This window comes from Monodelphis domestica, chromosome 1, assembly GCF_027887165.1.
Source record: "Monodelphis domestica isolate mMonDom1 chromosome 1, mMonDom1.pri, whole genome shotgun sequence".
NCBI lineage: Eukaryota > Metazoa > Chordata > Mammalia > Didelphimorphia > Didelphidae > Monodelphis > Monodelphis domestica.
The window spans coordinates 93,412,705-93,438,691 of NC_077227.1; the positions used below are offsets into that span (position 1 = coordinate 93,412,705).

Consider the following 25,987-nt stretch of genomic DNA (forward strand, 5'->3'; position numbering starts at 1 on the left):
AGTTAGGTGGACCTAGGTTTTGAGTCCTAATTCTGATTTATAGTGGCTCTGACCAAGAGCAATTCATTTATACTTCCAGTACTCCAGGCAATTAAGCCTTCAAATACAAAGTTGTTGTTCTATAATGCTAAAGAATTCCTCTCTGGGAACTCCCCATACTAATAAAATCACACACTTAGATCAAAATTCTCTCCCACTCCTAGCAAAATAAGATTTTTTAAAAATGTTGTACAAACCCTGATAAAAGGCTCAAAATTATTTTTTTCTTTCAGATTAGATAAAATGCCATCAAAATCCAGGGTATTTCCTCAATGACAAACTTTAGATAATTCAATAAAACAGCCCCCACATTTTAATTTCAAATCTAAGACTGTAAAATCATCTGACATCACATTTTGATAATTGAAATACTTTTTTATCTTTCTGAAAAAGACAAAGGAAACAATTGTAGAGAAACATTATAAAAATAGCAATTTTGTCCAAAAGTTTCAGGCACTTGACACTGTGTGGGGTAGTGTGTTATTCTCAAGTTATTAATAGTTATTAATATCTAAAAGTTGGTGTTCTTCCCCCATATCCTTATAACAACTTTACAGCTTTAAAAGAGTCCATCTGGGAATTGCCCTGGGCAGGAGTCCCAGGCTAATGGTCTTAGATCCAGAAGTACCCATGATCAATCTTGAGTACCCTTTTGTCTTAGAAGACTCTCCTATTGTATCTTTGTATTTGGATTATTGATGCTTCTTCTAGGAGGTCAAGTCCAATGGCTTGAATGATCCTCTCATCAGACCCTCCTAGATAATCCAGGCCAAAAGTACACCCCTCCTTATATTGGTCTCCAACTTCTAGATCATTTCTTTAAAATACTGATTTGTTTGGATGTATTCATTGTGAAGCTATTGTCCAGTTTCTGGAAGATATGAAGCTTTAATTAGCTATTCAACATTCTGTCTCCCAACTATTGTAAAAATGTTATAAACCCTTCTTGGAGACTTGGTGACCATCAGGATTCTCTTATAAATAAAGGATTTTTCTGTGAAATTTTGGCCATTTGTCTTAGATCAATAGCTTGAGGCAGTGCCCCCATTTTCTGTAATACCTCGGGGGCATCTGCCTTGGGACAGTGCCCTCCCCCAGGCTCTCTCTAAAAAAAGCATTATATTTTAAATTATTAATTTCCTAGGTCATATTTTTAATAAGTGGTAAAAGAGGGTCAACTTTGAAATTTCCAAGGTCCTCTCAATTTCCACTCCACATACCATTTATATACAGAATACAGAAGGACTGTCACAAAAATCAATGGAAACATGGTAGATTTGGAGTCAGGAGATAGATTTTAATTCTGTTTCTGCTATTCCTTAATTATATAACCTTGGGAAAATCACAACCTCAGAGGATCTGAGAGTTGAGAGGGACTCTAGAGGTCATCTAATATGCCCAAATCCAATAACATAATGGACAACAGGTCATCCAGTTTTTACCAGTAGATCTCCACAGAGGAATCCACCACTCCTAAAAGCTTATGCTAATAATATACCTCTCATAAGAAATGTAATTAAGAACATAATAAAATGCCATATTCATTGTCTACAGTATCTGTGACAATTTAGGCTCCCTATAAAAGGTTACTATTAAAGCAAACTTGACCAAGTAGCACAAAATTACTGAAGTTCAAACTGTATTTCCTAAATATTAGCATTTTGAATTGTCACAACAGAATGTTTATTTTTTATTGTAGTATTACCAGAATGCCTAATATTACATAAAAACTGCATGTAGCACTGCATAGGCAGATACATTTAAGAAGTTCTGCTAGGCAATGAAGATGAGATACTCAAAGTTAATATTAGATATTCTGCATAATTATATGACTTGCCCAAAATTACATAGCTAGGAAGTGTTGAGACCAAATTTGAACTCAGGACCTCCCATTTCTAGACCTGACTCTGAGAAACATAACCACCCTCTAGAACGTCTATTTCTAATGTAGTTTGAAATGAATTCTAGGAATATTTATACAACTGTTAGAATATGGTAAAGAGTTTTTGATAATCAGCTTGTTGGCAGAAAATGAACCGTTAGAATTCTGTATTGACAGTCTAAAGTCAGCATTTTGCATTTATCTCTACAAGATATGTTAAGCTAATTTTAGGATAGTTTCAGCACTTACATTTCTTAAAAGGAGCATTTACACTGTCAGCTTGAAATCTGGAGACCCAAATTTGCCAGTCTCAAGAGAATTCACCTTGAGAAAAGTTTCAGACTCACCATTACTCAGACTGAATAACAGACCAACCTTAAAATGCTTAGGTGGAGCTAGCGGACCTAAGCAAATGCTAAGTACCCTTTCTGTCTTACAAGTTCCCCCCATTGGCAGCTGGGTAGTTCAGTGGATTGAGAGCCAGGACTAGAGATGGGAGGTACTGGGTTCAAATCTATCCTCAGACACTTCCCAGCTGTGTGACCCTGGGCAAGTCACTTGACCCCCATTGCCTATCCCTTACCACTCTTCTGCCTTTTTGTATTGACTTCAAGATGGAAGGTAAGGGTTTTTTTTTTTTTAATTAAAAATTATTATTTAAAAAAAAGTCCTACCCACCTATTATATCAGAGATCTTTCCCAAGAAGACCAACACCTGTGTAGGGACCATCCTTTTAGTATCTATTGTAAGTAGACCACTCCCTGATACCCCAACCTCTGGCTAGGTTTCTTTCCCAAGTCTGTATCTGTCAGTGTAGTCTGGGCCTCTCATCTCCTTGTAACCATGGTAATGTCAATCAATCATATTTCCCTGTCCCTTGGTTCCCCAAAAGGTATATAAATTCCCCAAGTTCTAATGTTCTTCGGAGGATCATCTAGCATGGTGATCCTCTCGGAGATACTATTGTCAGAGTGCCAGAGCCTTTGGATCTGGGTGGTTTTGGGCGCTTGATTCTAGTTGCTGAATGTTGAACTGACATGGGCACTGTACCCCAGAAACCCAGGCCAACTATTATCAGGGAAAACTCCATTGCCCTTGCATCCCTGTGACTCTTAACCTAGAAACACCCAATGACCCCACCCAGGGTCCTGAGATGTTTACCCACTTTGGTCCTCTAGATTTAAGGTGGACAAAGAAATGAATCTTTATGCCTCCAGGCAGACCCCAGTCAGATGACCACCCCATCCCACCAAATGCCTGAGGGACTAACATTCTGGTCAGGTCCACACCAGGACATAGCATCTAAAGAGTATATAAATCCCCAGAACTGATGTTGTCTGGGGGACAGCCTCTCCATCCATGCTGTCCCCATGGGGGAACAGCCTTTCCTTTCATGCTGTCCTCCCAAGGAACTGCTCCCCATCTTGCTGTTCCACTTTGCTATCCTCCTGGCCACTCTCAACATTATTTTCTACATCAATAAATCTCTTTTTGTTTTTAAGCTAAGTTTTGGAGTCATTGCATGCTTGCAAAAGGTATCCTTCCCGAACCCCAAGGGTATCCTTCCTGCCCATAACAGAACACCATCCCTTTCTTGATTAAAGTCTTGGTTTTTCTGACAACTTTAGTAGTTCTGTGTTTTTCTCAAGTTAACAATACATACATATAATGATACAGGTGAAAATTATCTGAATTAATGATATATTTTGGAGTCTTTATATACCTAAACCTGGGAATTTAAAAAAACTAATGCACTGAGTTCTATATACAGAAAGAAACATTGTGAAGTGCTATTTATGCACTGCATGATTCAGGAATTAACCAAATGTTTCCTTCCCTAGTAACTAGTGTGTTAACTTAAAAAAAAAAACAGAACTATTAAATAGTCAGAAAAAACACTCTTTAAGGAAAAGGGCTCAATACTTTCCTCAAGGCCTCCACTCAGAGCTGTGCACTACAAACCCAAGCAGAGTGCCAAGATTCCGGTTGCTCTGGTCACTGACCCCGGGGAGAGCCAACAGCAACAACTCCAAGAAACAAAAGAATTTGGGCAACTTATACACCTTTTGGGAAACCAAGGGACAGGGAACTATCATTGATTTGCATTACCATGGCTACAAGGAAATGGGAGTGACCAAAATCACGGACAGGCTTGAAACCATAGCCAGAGGCTAGGGTGCCTACCTTACAATGGGTACTAAAAGGATGGTCCCTGCCCAGGTGTTGGTCTCCTTCTGAACAGGCCTGATACAACAAGGAAAACTTCTAAGATAAAAGGAAATTTAGCATTTGCTTAGCCCCACCAAATGGAGATAGTAATTTACCTTAGGTCAATTATTCAGTCTGAAACTGCTAGTCTGAGATTCCCCCTTCAAGGTAGATTCTCCAAGGACCAAGGACAAGCTTTGGGGTCTCCAATTTACAAGCTAATCCTAAAACTTGGGTTCATTAGATCTTACTAGGCTACAAGTTTAGGGGTTTCTAGATTCCAGTTTACACTAGTAAGTAGAAAAATAGTATTACAGTGTAGCAGGGGAGAGAAAAGAGTAAGAAAAAAATGCTTGGTATTATCTGCATGAAAGCACTGAGAAATGGAAATATTCAGTTCATGGTTTATATAATTTATAAAAATCACATACTAGGAACTGTAGTTACATCAGTGTTGGTTGCTGTTCAGGGCTGATATTCATTGTTCGATAAATTTCTTTAAGTAGTAATAGAGCAGTATCTTCAGATTCCCTATTTTTAAAAAAGGCAAACTTATTTCAGAAAAAAAAGTATTAATAGAAATAAATATCTACAAACAATGGAAGATTAAAAAACAGATTACCAATACTGTTTAATACTGGAATCATCCAAAGAGAAAAGGAAGAAATGGTTATCTGTTCTGGTTATATTTTTTAATGAACATAAGAAATGGTTTTTCAAAGTTGCTTTCATCCCTATTCTGTAAAAAAGTATGGAAGTATGTAAAAGAACATTTAAAAAAAAACTAAAAAAATAATAAATGCCTTTACTCAAAGGAAAATTGTATGCTGCCACCTGGAGGATAGCAAAAAAGGGGAAAGAAATAAAAAAACTACAAGACATTTAAGTTTTTCTTTTTAAGTAAGGGAAAAAGGAAACTAATAAATTTAGGAATATTCACAAACATTTCAAGTTTGTTTTAAACAACATACAGTCATGTAATTTTTTTCTTCCATAAAGAATAAGACCTAATGAAAATTACCTTAAAACACAAATGTTTAAGACAACTAGTAACTAAAGAATTATAAAGAGAACTCTTACCAGTAACACAAGTGACTCTGAAGAGCGAAAAGATATTCATTAAAACTTTCTATTGGCTTTTCTTGTAGAACGTAGTCAATTCGGCGGCCTCCATTTAACATTCCAACCTTTCCTAAGAAGTCCTCATCCTTGGAAAAATCTGGACTTTCAACAATCTTTTCTGCTAGAATTTAAACCATTTCAACATAAAAGTCAATCACTCAATCATAATCCTTTGATTTTAGCTGACTTTCTGGACTCAAAGAGAAATGATGCTTGACACGACACCCGCAGCAACCTGGGGAGCTATCGGGCTGACTCCTCATTCTTCCAAAGGGCCAGGGGAAGTTAGGGCAGGTTACACAAAGAGAAGAGGAGAAACAGCCAACCAGCTGACAGAAGTTGTGAAGAAAAGGGGTGAGGGAGCATTGCAGAAAAGAAAGGAGATAGAATTAGAATCAGAGAAATCCAAAATTATCATGGCACAATGACCTGACATTGCACTATTATCTACATTATAAATGAACTGAAAACTGAACTGAACTGAGGGAAGTTGAAAGACATCTCAAAGGACACCTTTAATACCTTTAAAAATTCTAGTACTCATCCCAGACTTTCTACTCTAGATTCATACCTCTTTGTAGAATTAAAGATTGCACAGTGGTAAGAAACAGCAGAGATATGTATGCTGAAATTTCCTATTTTGAGAATTCAGCTAAGCTGTATCACAGGGTTTTCTCTACACAAAAATGTCTTCATTTTATAACAAAAAAGACAAAAATTGAACAATTTCCAGAGATTAAATTATGTTAGAGAAAATGTCTTCACAGGGAAATGTCAAATTTACCTTCCACTACTTGCTTTTCTTCTTCTTCGATTTGACTAGCTACCTTCTCCAATTCTTCTTGTAACTGAGTAGAAGATGTGTGAGCACGTGCAAACTCATTTAATATCTGCCAGGCACTTTTCAAAGAACTTATGACACCTTGTTTCAGATCAGATCCCATACGAGAGAGACTTTCTTTCAGCTCTAAACAAAATCAAAATGACACCAATCTCAGAGATTTCTAACAAAAATTGCAAGTTATTGAAAATAATATATTTGAATGTGTTGATTGGTTTTGATTAATTTTTTCCCTTCACCTTTTAAAAATAAAAGCTTGGTCAGAGATGATTCTCTGGGAAGGTTAAGGGAAGGGATATAGGGGAAAATACAGGTAATGTAAAAACCAAAGATATCAATTAAAAAATTATTTTTAAGGACAAAAGTAAACATCTACCAATCAACATCTGGACACAAGTTATTTCTCAAAGTTCAATTAAATACACTTTAATGTAGTTTTATCTTCTTATAGTGATAGCCTTTACCTAGGTGAAGTCTTTTTCTGCCTTTGTGATGGGGAATGAGAACTGGTTTTACATCCAAATCTGGAATTATCATAGGTTCTAATCTATATGCCACAGGATCAAGCTGTAAATAAAGAAGTGAAGAATTACTGAAAAATGTTTTTACCTTTAGTAGTCACACAACTTAACCTGAGTGAGAAAAAAGTACCTGAGCAACTTTATGAATGGACTCTTTTAATCTTTAATCGTGTTGTCAATATTCATAAAAATGTTCAAATTAATAAGATAAATTAATTTGGGGACATATTTTTTTTCAGAGAGACTAAAGACAAAGTCCAAAAACTACAAGGAAGCAATCTAGATTACTAGGAACCCTTATAAGAACCATGAGAATCTACATATAAAAACAACAAATTCTTCATCTTTTCTCCAAATGGAAGTAAATTAAATATACTCACTGGATGGTAAATATTGAAGAATCCTTTGCAAGTAGGAAGTCTATAATTCTCATCTATCCTATCCACTCCCCGTACAGTGAGAAAGACACCAATTGGAGATCCCAAGGCAAAGAAAATCTCCGGTTCAAAGTCTAATGAGTTGTAAACCACAGAAACCTAGCCAGAATCAAATGGGGAAGAAGGGGAGAGAATCAACTTTTCAATTTGTCATAGTACAATTTCAAAATATATAATCCATTGAATTAAATATAATTAAACCACAGTCAAGCATTGAGCATTGTCACAGTTCAATACATCAGGTCTGTATGTGCAATATAGCTATAGTAGCATTGAACATAGCAACTATAATAGTTGTCATAAACTTTTAATTGCTGTCTTGTTAAGAGGTCTGTTGAAAGTCAACTCAAAAGAAAACACATCAAGGGTTTATTGGATGCAAAAAAAAAAATTGTGTTTGATCTTGAGGGAGATACAAAGATTATAAAAGAAATAGTAGACAACCCCATGGTGCTTACAATCTGGTAGTAGTAGACAACACCCAAAACTATACTCAAATCTGTGATTTCCCCAATGTGGATATTCTCCCCAAAGATGCAGACTCCAACCTTTCCATGCCTCTTCTTCCTAAAGGTCTCTTGTTCATGTTCAAATCCTGACTCTGCCACTTAACTCCTATGTGATCATGGGCAAGTCCCTTTCCCTCTCTGGGTCTCAGTTTCCTCATCTGTAAAATGAAGAGATTGGACTAAAGGACCTCTCAGGTCCCTTCTACCAGCTCTAAATGCATTATTTTATGATCCTATATTCTCCCATAGGTCTGTCACCAAGGATCCAATCAATAAGCTGAGGGTCTCCTTTGCTTTTTCTGGACATAAAAATGTTATTAATGGAGCTCTAACTATAATAATCTATCACCTATCAGGAAAGCTCTTGATGAGGAATATTGTATAATTTGAGCTGTTTTAAAGGCTAGGTGGAAAGTCAACAGAAAGAAATAAGGAAGTCACTCCAGCCACAGGAAGCGACAAAAGCACAGACCCGGGAAAATAGTTGTTTTGGAAAGCAGTTATTGTTCCAGTTTCTCAAGAACACAGAATATAGAATAGGAGGGTGGTACTAAAAAAGATGGAAAAGTAGACTGGTACCAGCTTATGGAAGCCCTTAAATGCCAGCTAAAGGACTTTGGATTTTAGTAGGTGACCATTATAGTCTTTCCAGCTTCCACCAATCCATCCTATTTATCAGATGGAAAAAGGAAGAATGGCAGATGTAAGGATTTTTACCTAGATAACCTCAAAGGTCCCTTCAGGCTTTTCTGTCTATGGTCCTATGGTTTTTATAACATAGAGCAGACTTGGTGAGACTTATAGCTAATTGTATATGAGAGGAGAGAGAAGACTAAAAACTAAGCCCAAGATTTTAACTAAGGGAGTGGGAATAAAAGGTAGAACCATTGAGAAAGGCAAAGAGGATCAATTTCAGGATAAATGATATTGACTAGCTCAGTTTGGGCATATTAACTTTGAAGAACATTCTCGAGAGAAATTTCTGTAGACAAATGAAAACAAAAATCTTAGAGCACAAGAGAGAAACCTGGGGATCATAATTAGACTAGAAATAGTTGAAGTCACAGAAAAGAATAAGAGGGTACCATTGGTAAATGTCTAACAAATACTAAGAGAATATCCACATAAAAGATCAGATCAAAGATTAAGGAGATACTATTGAACATATAAGAAATGGTTTCTAGAAGTAACCAAGTTGTATTGTAGTAAAAAGTTCACCTTTGAAGATTGTTATAATATTAAAACTATGGCCGCCAAGGAATTTACTTATGAAATTCCTAAAATGAAACACTCAAGTCAGAATGGAATTTATGGTGGTTTAATCACAATGGGAGTAAGAAAAGGGAGAGGGAGAGAAGGAGAGAGGAGAAAAGGGAAAGGGGGTTACTCAACCTCTGGCAGGGAGCCAGAAGGAGTTTATGCCCAAAAGGCCAAGATAGAAAAGGAATCAGTCCTTGACTCACGTGACCAATCTGAAGGGAAGCTGTCTGAGGGCCTCCACCTTGCTCAAGCTTCTAGCATGAACTCGCATCTAGCCCTGTCCACAGGAAGTGAGCGAATTCCAGAGGCTGCTTTCTCTGTCACTTCCTGTGCCTCACAAGCGCCAATGGTGGCTCAAGCTTGGCTTAGGACAGCCCAGGTGGGCAGTTAGTTATTTCTGATTTGTCATTGACTAGCACATGCCCGTGTAGTGTGGGTGTGCACAATTTTTGGTGCTAGACCAAGCAAGATGGAGATTTTAAAATTCACAGTTGAAACCTAAGAAGAAAGAGAATCCAATAGAAAGGAGCAATCAAAAGAATTGATTAGGAATAGCTAGGGAGCAGAATAAGCTCCCAGACTGAAGTTGAGAGGGCTTGGGTTCAAATCTGGCCTCAGACACTTCCAAGCTATGTGACCCTGGGCAAGTCACTTAAACCCCAATTGCCTAGCCCTTGCCACTGTTCTGTCTTAGAACTGATATTAAAATAGAAGATATGGGTTTAAAAAAACAAAAAGTCAATTACCCCAGAAGATGAAAGATTGAAAAAATATGACAATTTTAGAACTAGCAGGTAGCACAATAGAAGCCTAGGCCTGACTAAAAGACGTGGAAGCATGAAAACTTTTATGTTTCATAATTAAAGGGAAAAGAAAGATGGAATTTAAGAATCCACACTTGAAGGCAGAAGGGAAGAAGTAATGGAAAGAGAATAAGTGACTACATGACAGAGAAAATTACTAGACCAAGTCACTGAAAAGAGATTAGTAATAGTTCTTTTATCACAAAGAAAGATAATGCCAAGTTTAAAAAAAAAGTGAAGACTGCAACCAAGAAAGAGACTACATTTTAAAGAACTGACAAAGTGTCTAACCTCCCATTGACTCCACTGGTTAATTACTCTTCTTAGGGAAGTAAGAGGTTAAGTTACCTGCTCTTGGTATGCAGGGTAGATAAGGGGCCTTGAGGAAAGAAGAAAAGGCATGGAATCAATAAAGTAGAACAAAAAATTGTCAAGCACCAAGATTATAAATGAAGTTTCAAACCTAAATCTGTAATGGCTACAAACAACTTGAATTTATGACTTGCTCCAGTGATACTTTAACCCGGAAGCAGGCCTGGAGGAATCAGGTGGTGTTACCAAAGAATCATAATTAACAGATGAGGAATGATGAAAGGTCTGAAGGAAAGGAGGGATTCTTTAGTAAGTCACTAACAGAGCATTAAACTAGCCAAATATGAGATCAAAAGAAGGTACAAAGACAAATGAAGGTAGCTGGGGAAATAAGAATATAATAAGAGGACCAAGTAGGAAGACAGTTCCTTCGCTGTGTCACAATGAACATAAACCAGGCTTCAAAATCTGAAGACCCATGTTGTTAAGAGTCTTGCTTCCCCCATCCACCAGTCATTTAAGACCCCAGGAAACTCTCTAAGGCTCTAAGTTGCAGAGCAGCTATCTGTGTGCACTGCTAGAGGGAGTTTTCTCACCAGAAGTTCCTTATACCAAAAATATTGAGGAATAAGACAAAAAAATGTTTTAAAGAATAAGAATGAATCAATGGATCAGATGTGCTGAAAAGGATAAAAAGTAAGTTGAATAAGAAATTGAGAAGAGGTAGAAGGAAAGGAAGTTGTTTTAGAAAGTTGGATTTCAAATTTCTTTACTTTGAAACTGGTACAATTCTGTTCTAAATGCTACAGAAGCCAAAGGATAGACATTATGTAGTAGAAGTAGGGAAAAACCAATCTGAGGAATTGGGGGGACAAGAAGTCAGAAATTAACCTAAAGATGATGGCAGGTGATGAAATGGCAAAGAAGACAACAAACCAGGTGCTCAAATTAGGAGAGTGACCTAGGTCAGTGAATGCTTAGAGCTGGAAATGACCAACAAATGGTCAGCCAGACATAGCAGTAATAAACATGGACAGCAAAACAGATTCTATAACATATAGAAATTGCTTAAAAATTTGTAAGTGAAAGATTATATAAATATTTAATGCACTCAAAACAATGATTCACTTTTTGAGAATTTTTATCCATTCACAAAAGTGACCATAAATACCAATACTTCACAATTCTCACATGTTCACATTTCATCATTCAATTTGTTGAACACCAAAATAATGACTAAAAACTTCATTTCTTGTCACTTTTATATTCTTAATTTGACAATTTCCACTGGTATCCAAACAGGAAATTGTAATAATATAAAGAGTGTCAGAATTACATTTTATGGTAGTCTGCTTCTAAGATGTGGAAGAAAGGAATGCATTCCAGTGTCAGTGAGGACTGACAGATTTGAAACATTCAATCATATTTTTCTGCCTGAAAGCCTCTACATGAAAGGAGAACTATAGGGAGAGTAAGTTGTTCTTCATATATAACAACTAATCATTATTCAAGTTTAAAGTGATAGATAATATATAGAAGAGAAATTTAAGTCCTGAGATCATTTAAGTTCAATCTCCTTACTTCAGAAATAAGAAAAAAGGAAACTAGGAAGGGGCAGTGTTATGTCTCAGATCCTGCAACTAGTTACTGACAGATCTGGGGCTAGAACACAGATCTCTGACTTCCAGTCTACTGTGCTTCCCACCATACATCATGTAACTATTGCAGTTATTTATAGTTGTTTTTATATAGTATATTAAGTCAAACAACAAACTTGCCTGTCCTGTTCCAACTTCAAAAGAGTCATAATCTACATGCACAGATGACACAAAGGGACCAACTGGGAGTTTTCTCTTTGAAGGATCAGCCTCTGAAGCCAGAGGAGTTGTTTCTTTTGTTTTTTGAGCAACTTCTTCTTGACCTCTTGTTGAGTTAGCTATTAAGGTTTTCTTGTCTGAAGCCTCTTTTTTCTGCTCCTGTAAAAGAGTCAATATCAGAATTTATGCCTAATGAAAACTTGAATTGTGATTATCTATAAAGTTGAACATCTTTACTTCACTTCCTACAATTCAAACCTAACGTTCCAGAATATGTCAAGAACTTCCCTATGAAATCAGGCAACAATAAAAATATTCATTAATGCAACAGACATTCTGATACACAAATGTCAAAAAATTGTTTGCCCAACCAATACTACTTTGAAATTCTTCAATGAATATTATGAATAGAAGGAATTCATCACCCAGAAAACAGTTCTAGTCAATATGACATTCTACTGTGAAAAGGAATTCTTTATTCCTTTTTTATTTTAAGGAAATAATCAAGAATTTGGACTTTTCCTCCCTTTGTTCTAATTTAATCAGGGACCTAGAGGTCCTTTTACCATTGAGATGTGTAAAGATATACCAGCCCTGTGTGAAAGGAAGGAGAAACCAGAGAGAGACAGAAAAGGAGGTAGAAAAAGGGATACAAAAGGCCAGCACAAGGACTGAAAGGGGGGGAAGGGGAGTGTTTTTTTTTTTCCTTCCTGGTGAGCTGAGTTGAAGACACCCTACTACTTAGGTGTGTGAAGAGATTTTATTTTCATTTTTTTCTTGGATCCTGAGTTGGTTTGTTGGGTGAGTTACTAAAGCTGTGAAGAAGGATGCTTGCATTGCTGGACTTCTGGCTGAAGACCACCAGGACTCCCAAGAGGAAGCCGGGTGGTCAGTTGGACTTCTTCTGACGGCAGTTATATGGTGGCTGGTTAGGCAACTTATTTCTCTACTTCCTTCCTATATTTCCCTCCTTTTACTATATTCCAATTAAATTTTCTCTGGCTTAGGGGATATTTTAAACATTAATTTTCAACTCTCTTTATTAGTCAAAAACCCAATATAACCCTTACATTACATAAGGTAGTAAACTTTGTATCATTTCTCAGTTACTAAATTAGTTTCATTATCACCAACATACTTTATTAAGCAATTACTTTATATAAAGAATTCTATGCTAGGCATTAGGGATACAAAGAAATGCAAAAGAATGCATTCTCTATGGTTAAGGAACTTTAAATCCAAGATTCAAAAGGCATGACTATAAAGAGACATGTTAAAGGTGCCTGCTAACTATATACAGAATGGCATTGTTCTTTATACAGGGAGTCCTTAATATGAATAATGCCTTATCAAGATACTCTAAAAGTTTGGAAGCTAATGGAAATTAATTTCATAATATGAAAGTTGCACCATGTATATATAAAAAATAAAAATACAAGATAAAATATGTTAAGGGCAGAAGAGTGGGAGAGGTAGTAAGAACTATAGTAGTTCAAATGACTAGGACAATTAGAAATTGTTTTTCTGTTAATTCCAAACTAGTAAAAAAATATAAGTTCTTTTCCTTAAGAAAACCAAAATATTTCGGTGGATTTATATAGATGTGAAGAGCTTAAGAGAATGGTACATACATTCTATTTCTCCCATGATTATTTAAAACCTAATCTACTTTAAACCTAATTTTTTTCCCATGTGTTTAAGTTTATAAATTCTGGTATCTGAAATATTTTACTAGTAACAGAAAAATTTCCCACAAGAAAGCAAATAATTAAAAAATAAGAACTTACCAGTTTAGTTGCCTTGTCTTTTACAAAGTTGGCTATTTTCTTCCTAGGACCAAGAGGTATTCCCATTTCCTTTAGGTCATCAATTGTACACATAAGCTTAAAAAAGATGCAAATACATAAAACTGAAAAATTTCATAATTCTACATAAGCTAGCTAGGTTGCTATAACATCTGAGAGATTAATATCCATTCAGCTAAAAACTCTTAATTTTTTTAGTAAAATCACACACAGAGACCAGCAGCTTAGATTCCATAATCTGAATTTTTATCTCATTCTTAAATGCCTTAACCTGATAAGAAATTATAAAACAAAAATTAAAAACTATTATTAGTACCAGAGACTCCATGTCTATCTTTTCCTTTTCAAAAGTGCTGATATATTCAGAAAGGCTAAGTTCTTCTAGGGTTTCCTGCAAAGTTAGGACTTCATTTTCAACATCAAGGTCACAAGATTCATCAAGTGGTATCTTTGGATCTTCTAATACCTTAAAATAAAAATACAAATGGAAAAACATTTGCAAAATTTTCACAGACTCTTCTTGGTTATGGAAAAATCATGACATGGGTGAACTCTAAAACTTATTACGTTTCTCAAAGGAGGTAATTCACTAAATCAAAACATTTCTAAAATCAGACAGCTCAAGTTCTGAAGTACACTGAGCTGCAGCTACAAATCCAGAGGCTAACATTCTTGAGCCATACCTGCTTTTCCAAAGGAGCTGTATGCTTCATGATACCATTAGCAGTAGTTAGAGTCACAGTTTTTGAAGTCAAGTCTTTTTGATTAGAAAGTATATCAAATAATATCAAAGATCCTGAAGAAATGCAAAACATTTATAAAGTTAATAGGATTTTACATTTAATAATAAAGCACATGTAAATGTTTCTTAAGGCTCATAGCTTTAGCATAATTCTGGGAGATAAAAAGTATTCCCATTGCTACTGTATTAAATTCTCCACTCCTTTTTTACAAATGAGAAAACTGAGGCCCTGAGGTAGAACTTAATTCAGCATTCTGGCCACTATACCAGTAGTTCTAAACTTGACCACAGTGATAGAACCACAGTTTAAACAAAACTTTAGCAGAATGCTTATAGCAAGATCATCCAAAATATTTTTTGTGCTTATTACAGAACATGTATTAAACAGAATGTTTACAGAACAGAACAGAAAACAACAACAGAAACATGTATTAAAAAAAGAAAAAACTTGGGGTGTTTCATGGTACCTCATAGTACAGTTTAAGAAACATGCACTAGACTACGCTGTTTCCCAGTAATATGCTCAGTGCTGAACTAAGTCTAACTGATCCAAGCTAAGTGCCAGACCTGGACTCAGAGATCCGAGTTCAAATCCTGACTCGGACACTTAACCTGAGCAAACCATTTAACTTTTTGTCTGCCCCAGTATCCTCATATATAAAATGGGAATAATAATAGTATCTACCTCCCTGGGTCATTGTTAATCAAATGAAATCATTTGTAAAACTCTGCAAATTTTTAAATGCCATTTAAATGTTATACAAATGTCAGATATAAGTGTCTTCAGTAACACTGAATTATATAGAAGCTGGACAAAAATGAAAAAAAGATGTCTATAATAAAGACAAATGAATTTCAAGATGAAAGAGTAAACATTTAAAAGGGAAATCCAACATTTTAAAGTATAAGGGTTAAGCTTTATGCTTATTAAGCTTTGTAAACTATGGGGAATCAATCTAGAATTAGATTAAATTTACATAATGAAATTTTACCCAAACTATGTCCAACAACAGAGACTCCTCCTTTAAAACCTGGATTCCGACTGATAAAAAGTGCATGTAGACGGTTTATTTCCATTCCCACTTTTTCCACAATAGTCTGACAGTAGGTAGGGCTATTATAAAACAGTATGTCAAGCAAGGTTTCATTGGTAAAGTGTCGTAGACGGCCAATACTCGGTAAAGTTATTTTTTTAATGTTCCTTTGAAAAACAAAAATATAAATATTTAGTCATCAATATCAAGTTCTTCATTAAACATTATTATAGGCTTATCCATAAAAGCAAATTTTGACCCACAACATACCTTGAGAGAAGACATGGGGGGGGGGGGGGGGGGCGGAAAGATTCCAAGTAACAAACAGTAAGAAAGAAGGGAATTATTGATCTCACACACCTGAAGATTCTTCTCAGGTAAGCACTTGGTAATGCAAAATTGGCCAGATTTAAACAACTGATGTTAAACCTTAGGGATCAATCTAGTTCTATGCCTTCATTTTACAGATGAAAAAACAATCAACCAAAGTGTACTGACTTGCCAAAGATTACAAAGCTGACTGGTAACAAAACTTCTTAGTTGCAGAACCAAGACTAGAATGAGTCACTTAATTTCTTTTCACTAATCCATATTTTCAAGGGCCTCCTACAACATAAATTTAACATATTGTACATTACCCTTATTTTAAAAGTATAACAAACTAAAATAGAGGTCCAAGGATCTTGGACGTCTTATTCAAAGTTCCTGTTTTTATAGATGAGCAAAATGAGGCTCAGGTAGATATAATGACTTTCCCAAGTTGAAACTGAAAGCAATAGAAAAAAATGTGACCTAAAATCTTAGTGCAGTACTTTAATAATGTCTATCTTTCTAATTTTGAACTTAAAACGTCACTATAAATTTAGAAAATGAACTAATACAAACCTGTCAACACCAGTAGCATCACCATGTAAGGAACTATGCCAATGAACTGGAAGGAATTCCACCCTGCTTACTTTATGGTCATCTAAAGATTTCTTAAAATGTGTCTGCAGCAACTTGAGAGATACCATCCGGAAATCATCAACTTAAAAAAAGAAAAATTAAATTTCAGTGAAAAAAGTTCAACAAAACTATTAAGTACTTCATTTTATAAACAAAGAATTTTACAAAAGAAAACTTAAGTGACTATGAAAACATGAATTTAGCCAGTAATAAAGATTTTTAAAAATCTAAATTTCATGAAAAATTAACAAATGTATTAAAAAACTTCTTTTAATTAAAACTATTTGCAAATAAGTATAGTGCTCATGAATCAGGACAGTCAAATAAGCCTATATAAAACAATGAAAAGTTACTTTACTCTTTAACCAATCAAATTTGTTTTTCTTCTTTATTTTGGAAATAACCACCTACTGATTCCTATAGAGCTAAAAACTAAGAGTTTTAAGAGCCCATTAATGGCTTACATATTTATTTTTAAACTACTATTTGAATGAAAAAATAGTGATAAACATACCACATTCAATAATGCTTCTAAAACGTAAATCACAAACAGGACCAATGCCATGTACCATAAATACTAAATGATCAACCTGAGGCATCTCACCTATAGAAAGAGAAAAATGTTAGATATGTGTGATCTAACTGATAAATAGGAAATATCTTGTCCAAAGTTCTTAAACTTTCATCTAGAAAAGCCCTTAAATGTTCTATTGCACCGTACTCCACTAGACCTCAACAACCCTAGAGTGAAAAAAAAGTTACCTCTTCCCAGTACACAGCAAAAGGCCTAGGAGATGAAGGAAGCCTTAGCTGGAAACTAACAAAATCATCTAACTGTTGAGAACTTTCCAATTCAAAATTCAGTAATCACTTGGCCTTTTCACCTCACCAGGGTCTTAAACCCAATTTTGAAAAATAAAGTTATTAGCAACAAATCATTTATGTACACACAGTGAATAATATGCTAGTTATATATGAAAAGTTATATATAAAAGATACAAAAATGTATATGAAGTTATATATTAAAATATATATTGAAAGAAACCTAAAATGAAGCCAAACTCTAAGTAATTATAATGACTAATCTAGGACTTACAGAGTGAACAGATAACTTCCATCCTTTCAGTAAAGTTGTAAAGACTGTTATATAAGCTGTCAGATAGTTTTAGTTGGTTTTAACTGTTTTGTTATAAAGGATGGCTCGCTTTTTAAAAAAGAGGGAAAGAAGGGACCCTGAAATGACTCAATTTTTTAAAGACATTAATATAGGAGAAAATGTTGGGGGCAGCTGGGTGGCTCAGTGGATTGAGAGCCAGGCCTAGAGACAGGAGGTCCTAGGTTCAAATCTGGCCTCAGATACTTCCCAGCTGTGTGACCCTAGGCAAGTCACTTGACCCCCACTGCCTAGCCCTTACCACTCTTCAGCCTTGGAGCCAACACATAGTATTGACTCCAAGACAGAAGGTAAGCGTTTAAAAAAAAATAGAAAGAAACAAAATGTTATGTACAAGAGAAATCTCCTTTAGAGTAAAAGAATGAGAAAAATCAAAACAAATGGCAAGGGAGCAGCTGGGTAGTTCTGTGGACTGAGAGCCAGGCCTAGAGATAGGAGGTCCTAGGTTCAAATCTGGCCTCAGACACTTCCCAGCTGTGTGACCCTGGGCAAGTCATTTAACCTCCATTGCCTAGCCCATAATGCTCTTCTGCCTTGGAATACACAGTATTGATTCCAAGATGGAAAGTAAGGGTTTTGTTTTTTTTTAATGGCAATTTGGTATAAGGAATAGAAGATAACAGAAGACTCCAAGAATAAATGCTAGAAGAGATGGTATTTTAAAAAAAAGTAAGAAAGAATTCAAGGAAGACTTTCTCAAAAGAAACCATCACATTCCTATTCCAATTTAATCTAAAAGGAGATGGCTTTCTAAGGACTATCTATGGTAAATATGTGAATCAATGTGAATGAGTGAACAAACAAAATTTTTATCAAGAAACAAGTCAGGTCAAAATAGCTCGCATTTACATCATAATTTTAGGTTCACAATACCCAAGAGTTAGTATAATTATCTTCATTTTATAGATGAGGAAACAAGATCAAAAAGGTTAAGTGACTTGCCAACAGTCACATAAGTGGCAGAGCCAGGAGTCAAAAATTTAGTTCTTCTAATTCCAGGTTCTAATTCCACTGATGATGAAAGACTTGAATTGCTTAATAAAATCAATGTTCTTTCATCTCTCTTCTAGAGATTTGCATACCATCAGGAATTTCATCATGATCATCAATTCCACGTTTTACAACTCTAGGTCTTGTCTGTCCATCTTGTGTGGTCCCCCATTCATCTGGCATTGAGGAAGGCTGAAACTGAACTATAACCTAAAACATAGAACAAAAATATTCTAAAAAATACTTGTTTACATAAAAATTAAAGAAATTCACTTATACTGAGTGAAAAATAAAATATGAAACATCTGAGTGAAATAAAACTTTTGCTGTGTTTAAATACTTATATAATGTAAATGCTAGATCCTTTGATCCTAAGTGTAGTATCATAAAACTTATCTACCATATTCAACAAGACAGCTGAGAGTATGAAAAAATATTGTCATTGCCTACAGTATACTCCAATTTAAGCAAACTTTATTTGAAAATTCAGATTAAAAATAAATCAGAGAATATTAATTTTCACCAAAAAGAATGGTTTTACAAGGGAATTCACAATAAAAATCCTTTAAGCCTCTCCAGTGAATGTATAAAAAGGGTTACAATTATAAAATTAACCAGCACATCATTTTAGGAAGTCATTTTACAGCAAATATGCCTATGTTTATTGAGTTCTGTCTTGTGACTTCCTAAGAAATAATATCTTATAGTTGGTAAAAGTTATGCAAAAGACCACAAACCAATGCTTTAAACAGCATTAAATTCAGAGAAAAAATAAAAAGAATGGCAAAAGGGTATATACATTTGTATATATTAAAACTTCCTAACATTTAGGAGAAAGAAATCGGTATGTCTAACAACAACAAAATATATATAGTGATTAGCTCATAGTTATTCTACTGTATGTTACCATAAACAGAGACTTCAAATGAGAATAACTTAAGTTCTGCTTTTTTCTGCAATTAATTTTAACTATGATAAACAAGTGAACACAATACAAACATACATGTTATTTACATTAGTATAAACCCACTATTGAAATTAACACTATATGAATATGCTCAGGAAAATCATTTGAAACATACAAAAACTATTTAATGATTTTAAATATCTTTATTACCTTTGGGTTATGCATAACAATTGTTTCTCCACTGGGAAACTCAAGTCTACGATGCCACTGATTGGTGGTTATAGCTTTTTTGTATTCTGCCTAGGATAATAGGTAAAATAGTTTTAACACCAAAATGACTAATACCATCAAATTACATACCAGATTAAAAGTGCATTTGAATGAAAAGAATATATGAATACTGAATATTGGTAAATATAGCACTTACATATAAGGCAAGCCTGATGGTGATTCATTATAAGAGTATAAAAATATTAGAAAACTGACTTCCAATGGCTAAGATTCATTTGGCAAATCCATGTAAGTTGGATTTAAAGAGAAGATTCTTGCTCAAGCAATTTCTAAATCACAGAGAACTGATCTTTAAAAGGTTGTTTGAAAAGAAACATACTTCAGAAACTGCCTAGAATATGAAGTAAATTTTATTACTATCAATCAATAATGAAGTCAAGCTACCTCACCAACAAGACACTAGTCTACAGTAACTAAAACACCTTCATCAATTGCTTGCAAAAATTTTTTTTTGATACAAGATCCAAGGACTGGTGGCTCATTCAATTTTGAACTGATTTAATTGCCAACTTAGAAATGTAGATGCTAAGTGTATTTTTCAGCTTCTAGGGTTCAATATTTCAGCAATAAACAAGTGAAAAATTCCATAATTAGCTGAAAACATAAAATCAGATTTACATATGAAATCAGCAAAGAAAAAAAATTGCAGAAGAAAACATTCCGGTCTTCTGAGTACTGAAATTTCTTTTATCTAAGAAAACAACACAAGAGTAGAACTCCCTATTTCTCCAGGAGATGGGGGAAGAGGTAATAATAATAACAATAATTTACATTTATATGGTTCCTTAGAATTACATCTTACATCTGACTACCATCTTACAACAACCAAATTCCTAATAGTGAACCTGCTGATGGCCTCTCCATACTGAGATCAGCACAGAATAAGAAAAAGGAGTTGACCTGTAGGTGACGAATTCTTCTGCCATGGGGAAAAAAAAAGATTGTATCTCAGCATTCCTTTACTCCATTTCTCACTGTTCCAAAGTATATTAAATTTTTTAAGAGATAATTAATTCTTGATGATTCTGAGATATAATGAGCAGAAGACAGTAGGTCTGATTCTTCTTCTCCAGTCTTCACTGTTATAAATCAAGAGTTTTCTCTCATCATAAAAATCTTTTTTTCCCCTAAGTCAAACTAGGCATTCTTTATCTTTCTTATTCTTATGCCAATTCTCAACACCCAACTTTGGATATTTATCTGATTCCAGCACAGCTCTGGCATCTACATTTTCATATGCTACAGATTAAAAGTATTTTCAGAGAAGGCACAATAAATTATGCTTAAGTTTAAGTTTGAATATTCCATGTCCTAAACAGGAAGCAATACTTACATACTGCTTTTTAAGATATTAAAAGAAGCAGAGTGAAGCAAGCTGAATGAAGAAAAATTTTGCATGCAGTAACAACAATATTGTTCAAAGAGTAACTGAATAACTAAACTACTCTGATTAATATAATCATTTAAATAAACTATAATAATAAACTATATAATAAAGGATGTAGGAAGAAAAATGCTATTTTCCACCCTACCCCCACCCCACCAGAGAAAGAATTGATATATAGAAGTATATATTATTTAGCATTATCTATATCAAATGTTGGCCTTCTACAATATGGATTTGGGAGGTGGGAAGGGAGACAACTTGAAACTCAAAATGTAACCAAATAAATAACAAAGATATTAAAATTAGACCAAGGTGATAATAAAAAGAACACTTTTTTAAATAAGTCATAAGTCTGCAAATTGGAAAAACTAGTTGGAAAAAATTTACATTTTGTTTGTATTTAGGAATGTCATGAATGAGTGCAAGATTAAAATAGAATAAGTTTAGTTCAGCACATGGCTAAGAGTGAATAAGAAACATCAAGTGAAAGCTTTCTTAAATCTGTTTTATATATTAATTGTCACATTAGTTAATGCTAAATACTACTCATCCTAAGTATTAACATAAGCTACAGAATTTGATGCCACATAAACAGTCAAAATGAGGATGGAGCAAAAGAAAATATTCCATTATCCTAAGTTCTTCCATTTGAACTGTAACCCTAAAAATATGCAAAAATCTCACTATAACAAGCCTCACAAAACTGAAGTGGTATAGTGGAAATGGAATCAAAAGGACCTGGATTCAAATCCCACCTCTACCCTTTATTGCCAGTGTGACCTTCAACAAGTCAATTAATTTCTCTAGCCATCATTTTCTTCATCTATAAAAGAAAGGGACTAGATTCCATGACCCATAAGGTTCCTTCCAGATCTAAATCTATGAACCTATGAACATGGTGGCCTCCTTTATAGGTAAAACCACTAAGAGATCCATTAAGCAATTTAGTAACAATTCTAAAAGAGTCCAAGAAAGAATAACCTTATATTAAACAGTTTTACATAAAATAGCATAAGTTTCCACTAGGCACATGCCTATATTTTTTTTAAACAAATGGTAAATATCAAAAAATTCATACCTCTAGTTTTTCACTGAATTCCTCTGTATAAGGAATATACCGACTATCTGTATCCCCCTTGTAAAACCATGTACAGCGTCTAACTTCAGTTTGTTCTTCTTCCCAATACACAGCTTTTCTCAGTCTGTCATAGAGGTAAACATCATAACGTCCTCCATCTGTGCTTAATACAACACTTTCAGGATCTGGCTGGACTAAATGTAAAATTTAAACTTTATTTAGACATTTAAATATGCGCTCTTCTTCCTAATCTAAAAATATATAGCATGGTGACTATGTTATGTTTCTCTTTTTCCAGATAAAAGTGCCAAACTCATCTATTCAGTTGAAAAAAGTCTTAAAATTAATTTGTGAAACTTTTTTTTTCCTCAGCAAGAAGAAAAAATAAGACTTCAGAGGCCATAGCCAGGAAGCAACAAACACCTATTATCATAAAATAATTCAAAAATATTTATGGGATTTTTAAAAATAGAAGTGTCACAAAAAGGAAGTCAGGGAGTTATAATGGAAACAGAGAACAGGTCTCAAGTCACACCAATGATTAAGAAGGAACAAAGACACTAAGTTGTGAAGCAAGTAGTGATCTGTTTCGATACAATAATTTTCCCACTGGCAATTCCCTATACCAACTAACTTATAAGTCCAGTTTTTTTTTTAAACATATTGAGAAATATGTGAAGTAACAAATCAAACTTAGTAATTACCTATATCAATTTTTCAAAAGTATAAAAAGGAGGAGCTAAGAAACATAGCAGATAGAACATCAGGCCTGGAAGAGCTGGGTTCAAATCTGGCCTAGGTCACTTCCTAGCTGTATGATCACAGACAAGTCATTTAACCCCAACTGCCTAACCTTTACTATCTTGGAATTAATCTTCTGTCTTGGAATTGATGATATTTAGTACATGCTAAATATCATCAATTATTCTAAGGCAGAAGGTAAGGGTTAAAAAAAATTACAGATTCCTCCCACATATTAAACACTAAGCTAATAATTCATAAGGATGATATAGAAAACTGTCAAAAATTTTCTAGGTCAAAGGTAATTGCTATATTTTGTTTTAACTGTTTTTGTCATTAAACTAAATTAATATTCAAAAAGAAATGTTGCTTTGCAAAAATCAAATTCTGAAGCCAAATGCTTCCTTGCTACCCTAAGAACAGGATAATAACAAAAAATGGATAGACATAAGGACTTTAAGTGAGATCATTCAACTCAAACATATATCATTTCCCATACTGGATAAAATAGTACTAATACTTACTACCTTTAAAAAATAGAGGAATGGGAAACAAGTCTGAGAGAACTAAATAATTTGACACTCAAAAGTCAATTGAAAAAGAGGGAATAAGGACTTTCAACTCCCAGGTCCTGTACTTTATATTTTCTCTAAAATGAGCTGCCTGTACACAGTAACAGCAATATTGTACAAAGAAGTCAAAACTTGGCTACTCTCAGCAGTGCAATGATCTGGGACGATCCTGAAAGACTTTTGACAGGGAATGCTATCCACCTCCAGAGAAAGACTGTTGGGAGTCAGACAGATGCAGATCAAAGCATACACTTAATAGTTTTAGTTTGGGGTTTTGGTTATGTCCAAGTGTGCTCTTACAACAATGACTAATATCTAAGTGTGTTTCACATAGTAATAAATATAAAAAAATTTTTAAGAGAGAAAAAATAAAATACAATCAGGTGCCTCTCCCCACCCCCCCCAAAAAGTATACTTACCTGAATTATAGACTTCTTCAAGATGTATAGAATCAAACATACTAAAAGGCATCCATATTTGTTTGTATTCTACTTCCTTGCAATAAAACCAATGGGGTTGTACTGATTCATATGGATTCTGAAGGAAGAGAGGAGGAGGTGGTGCTTGTATCATCGGGGCTGCAGGTCTAGTCATTAGCTGCTGTTGGGCTGGTGATGACAAGACTGTCTGTGCTGCGGGAGGAATCTGAAAAGAAAAAGGTTCATGTCTCCTCCATGTCTGAGAGACAGCATGGCTCAGTGGGCAGCAGCCTGAAAGTGGAGGTAGAAAGGCCCATCTTTGATACTTACTAGCTGTGTAATCTCTCTGAGCTCAGATTCCTCCTCTGTAAAATGGTGGTAATATCTCTAGTATTTCCTCAGAGGATTCTTTTGAGACTTAAATGTAAAAAGGGCTTTGCAATCTTAAAATTTCTAAACAAATTTCAGTTATTATGCAAATAATAATTATACATGCTCTTCAGGCCTGACAACAGTCCTGTTGATTTCTAGTCTTATAAACTAGCTCTACAATCAAAGAAGAAAAATGTTTCTTTCTAAAATGTTTTCGAGTTAGAAGCATTATCTAAGACAAAACTATGACAAGGATAAATCCAGTTACTTTGTAACAGCATGAAAGGCAGTCTCCTCAGGATTTTTGTTTGCTGACATAATATATAAGAAATATGAATTTAGAAGAAGCCTTTCTCCTACTTTAAAATGAAAACAAGGCATGATTACAAACTAAATTTGATGCTAATCATCACGCCATTGATTTGTGCCTCAGTGGGTCAGATATTTTATTCTTTTCCTTTTTAGCTACAGGTAAATTCTTTTCTAGAATCAGTTAACAATTTATAAAGTTAAAAAAAAGATTTTTATAAAAGGTACACACATTTTTTTCCAACAATATGACAGAGTATTTCTGTATTTAGATCAAATTTCTATTAAAACTAAATATAAATTTTGATAACCAGTCATAAAAATTAAAACTGGACTTGATTATATCCCAAAATATTTGCTCCTAGACACATTTCTCATTTTATAAAGATATTCATACTTTGTATGTATTACATTAAAACTTCTTGACATGCAAGTTACTCAGCTTAATCAGTTACTTCTTTGGGGAGTAAGCAATTTATTTATTTACTTTTTATGTAAACTCTTACCTTCCATCTTAGAATCAATACTGGGTATTAGTTCTAAGGCAGAAGAGTGGTAAGGGCTAGGCAATGGGGGTTAAGTGACTTGCCCAGGGTCACACAACTAGTTAGTGTCTGAGGCCAAATTTGAACCCAAGACTTTCCGTCTCTGGGCCTGACTCTCAATCCACTGAGTCACCCAGCTGCCCCCTGGGAGTAAGCAATTTAAATTAGTAAAAAAAAATCTAATTGTCTTACTTTAAAAGTGCTTTTGCTACAAAGCATGTAGGCGTCACAATTTCTTTAAAAATAATTAGCTTTCATATTCCTGCTTTTAAAAAGCACAAGATGTCTGAACTGAAGGAAAACACCAAAAAGAACAGTGAAAATTAGAAGGAATAGCTGAATTTAAGAGCATTTCTATACCGGTGGCATTGATCCAGGAGGATTTTGATACATCTGAAGAGGTATTCCAGAGGATGGATGGGCAGGATGGTTTGGATTCTGGCATTGCTGTAGCTGTGGTGGGGCAATATAAGGGTTGGCTCTGCTGCTGGTAGGGTTCTGGCGATAAGGATTATATCCTTGTTGCAATGTTCCATGAGGACCTGCAAAGTTTGGTGGCGGGAGACTATTATGTGAAGAAGACGGGTAACCATGGATTGCCATCTGTGATGGAGGTGCAACACTATAAACAGACTGAGTCTTTGAAACCTGTGATGAAAATGTATTTGGACCATCTGGAGATCCAGCTGTAAGGGGAAGGGATGTTGGTGGCTTAGACAATGTTGGTACTCCAACAGGTGCTGCTGCAGTTGTTAATGGCATCTGTCCAATATTCCCAAAAGGATCACTGTTGCTGGATACCTGAGAGAAATAACTAAATGTCTGTGGTAAAGTAGTATGACCAGAAGTCTGACCAAGGAAGCTATCTTCTTCACCAACATCTGTAGAATCCTCTGAAATAAAACAGAGTAAAAATATGATTGA

The 25,987-nt window shown here is 34.7% G+C and overlaps 1 protein-coding gene across 3 annotated transcripts in view; it reads right to left on the reverse strand.

Moving 5' to 3' along the window:
• The window catches only part of SEC23IP (SEC23 interacting protein), a 34,675-nt gene that overhangs the window by 2,244 nt on the left and 6,444 nt on the right, over nt 1-25,987 (reverse strand). For 2 of the 3 annotated variants that reach the window (XM_001376701.4, XM_007478905.3), the window contains exons 2-18: nt 25,424-25,956; nt 23,838-24,063; nt 22,106-22,299; nt 19,560-19,649; nt 18,535-18,652; nt 16,793-16,882; nt 16,219-16,360; nt 15,292-15,500; nt 14,241-14,353; nt 13,874-14,023; nt 13,540-13,635; nt 11,714-11,911; nt 6,995-7,150; nt 6,558-6,660; nt 6,037-6,219; nt 5,211-5,373; nt 4,562-4,661 (exon numbers count right to left, since the gene is read on the reverse strand). In XM_001376701.4, the coding sequence (XP_001376738.2) occupies nt 4,574-4,661; nt 5,211-5,373; nt 6,037-6,219; nt 6,558-6,660; nt 6,995-7,150; nt 11,714-11,911; nt 13,540-13,635; nt 13,874-14,023; nt 14,241-14,353; nt 15,292-15,500; nt 16,219-16,360; nt 16,793-16,882; nt 18,535-18,652; nt 19,560-19,649; nt 22,106-22,299; nt 23,838-24,063; nt 25,424-25,956 (2,852 nt within the window). In that variant the 3' untranslated portion in view covers nt 4,562-4,573. The remainder of the gene's footprint in view (nt 1-4,561; nt 4,662-5,210; nt 5,374-6,036; nt 6,220-6,557; nt 6,661-6,994; nt 7,151-11,713; nt 11,912-13,539; nt 13,636-13,873; nt 14,024-14,240; nt 14,354-15,291; nt 15,501-16,218; nt 16,361-16,792; nt 16,883-18,534; nt 18,653-19,559; nt 19,650-22,105; nt 22,300-23,837; nt 24,064-25,423; nt 25,957-25,987) is intronic. The other variant, XM_007478904.3, reaches the window with a different exon arrangement.